Genomic DNA, 844 nt, shown 5'->3' with positions numbered 1-844 from the left:
GATATAATATTTCCGCTTTAACAATAGAATTTATTATAGGAATAAGAACGCTTGGAGATCTAGACCCTACAAAAATAGCATATCCTAATGGTGGTTTAAAAGCTTGTCTACGATGCAGACATACCAAAAGGATTGTACAAATTTACCTCTATGACCATTAACATCATAATTCAATTTGATTTCATCTATATATGCTCAAAAATATGAAAAAATTTCAGTTTAACAGGATTATCAGCTAAAAATACGGCAATTCGTTCGATATAATTTTTGCAGCTTCTTTAGAAGTTTTCTCAATGCCCAAATGTTTAATGATTTTAGAATAATTATCACCATACGCATAGTAAGAATTTGCTTTTAGTATTGTTTAATATCATTTTTATAAGAGTAGAGTCAAAAATTGAATTGTAAAGAGACAGTTGTCCGATAGTAATGACAACTGTAAAAGCACGATCTCAATTCAAACTTATCAGGATTTTTAGAATTATGCATGAGGCGCATATATTTATGGCAAAATTTACAAATCTGTTCATCTTTGATTACATTTTCACCAAAAAAAATAAGTTTTCATTTCATTTTCGTCTGCTATAATTAGAAAATCTTATGCTGTTTCTCTCATCAATTTAAGGGTTAAAAAACATAAAAAATTAATATAATATAACAATCCGTTTATGTTTTAGTCAGCCAATTAACAAAAAAATTTAATTATATATAAAGATTTTTTCAGCTTCGGTTAAAAGAAATATCATCAATTTTTTTAATCATTAAAAACTTTAACTAAAAATATAAATTGAGGATCTAGAATAAATTAGTACTATGTATCCCCACAGATTGTTCTTTAAATATG

The 844-nt window shown here is 26.3% G+C and overlaps 1 protein-coding gene across 1 annotated transcript; it reads left to right on the top strand.

Moving 5' to 3' along the window:
• AAJ76_501000842 (hypothetical protein) lies at positions 1-161 on the top strand (the record flags this gene model as incomplete). Its single annotated transcript, XM_024475902.1, has 1 exon — positions 1-161. A coding segment is annotated over one exon (161 nt), but the record flags the coding sequence as incomplete, so codon positions are not given.
• Positions 162-844: the final 683 nt, after the last annotated feature.

The sequence above is a fragment of the Vairimorpha ceranae genome, assembly GCF_000988165.1.
Source record: "Vairimorpha ceranae strain PA08 1199 chromosome Unknown NODE_501, whole genome shotgun sequence".
In the NCBI taxonomy this organism is placed as follows: Eukaryota; Fungi; Microsporidia; family Nosematidae; genus Vairimorpha; species Vairimorpha ceranae.
This window is presented reverse-complemented; position numbering and strand designations above follow the sequence as displayed.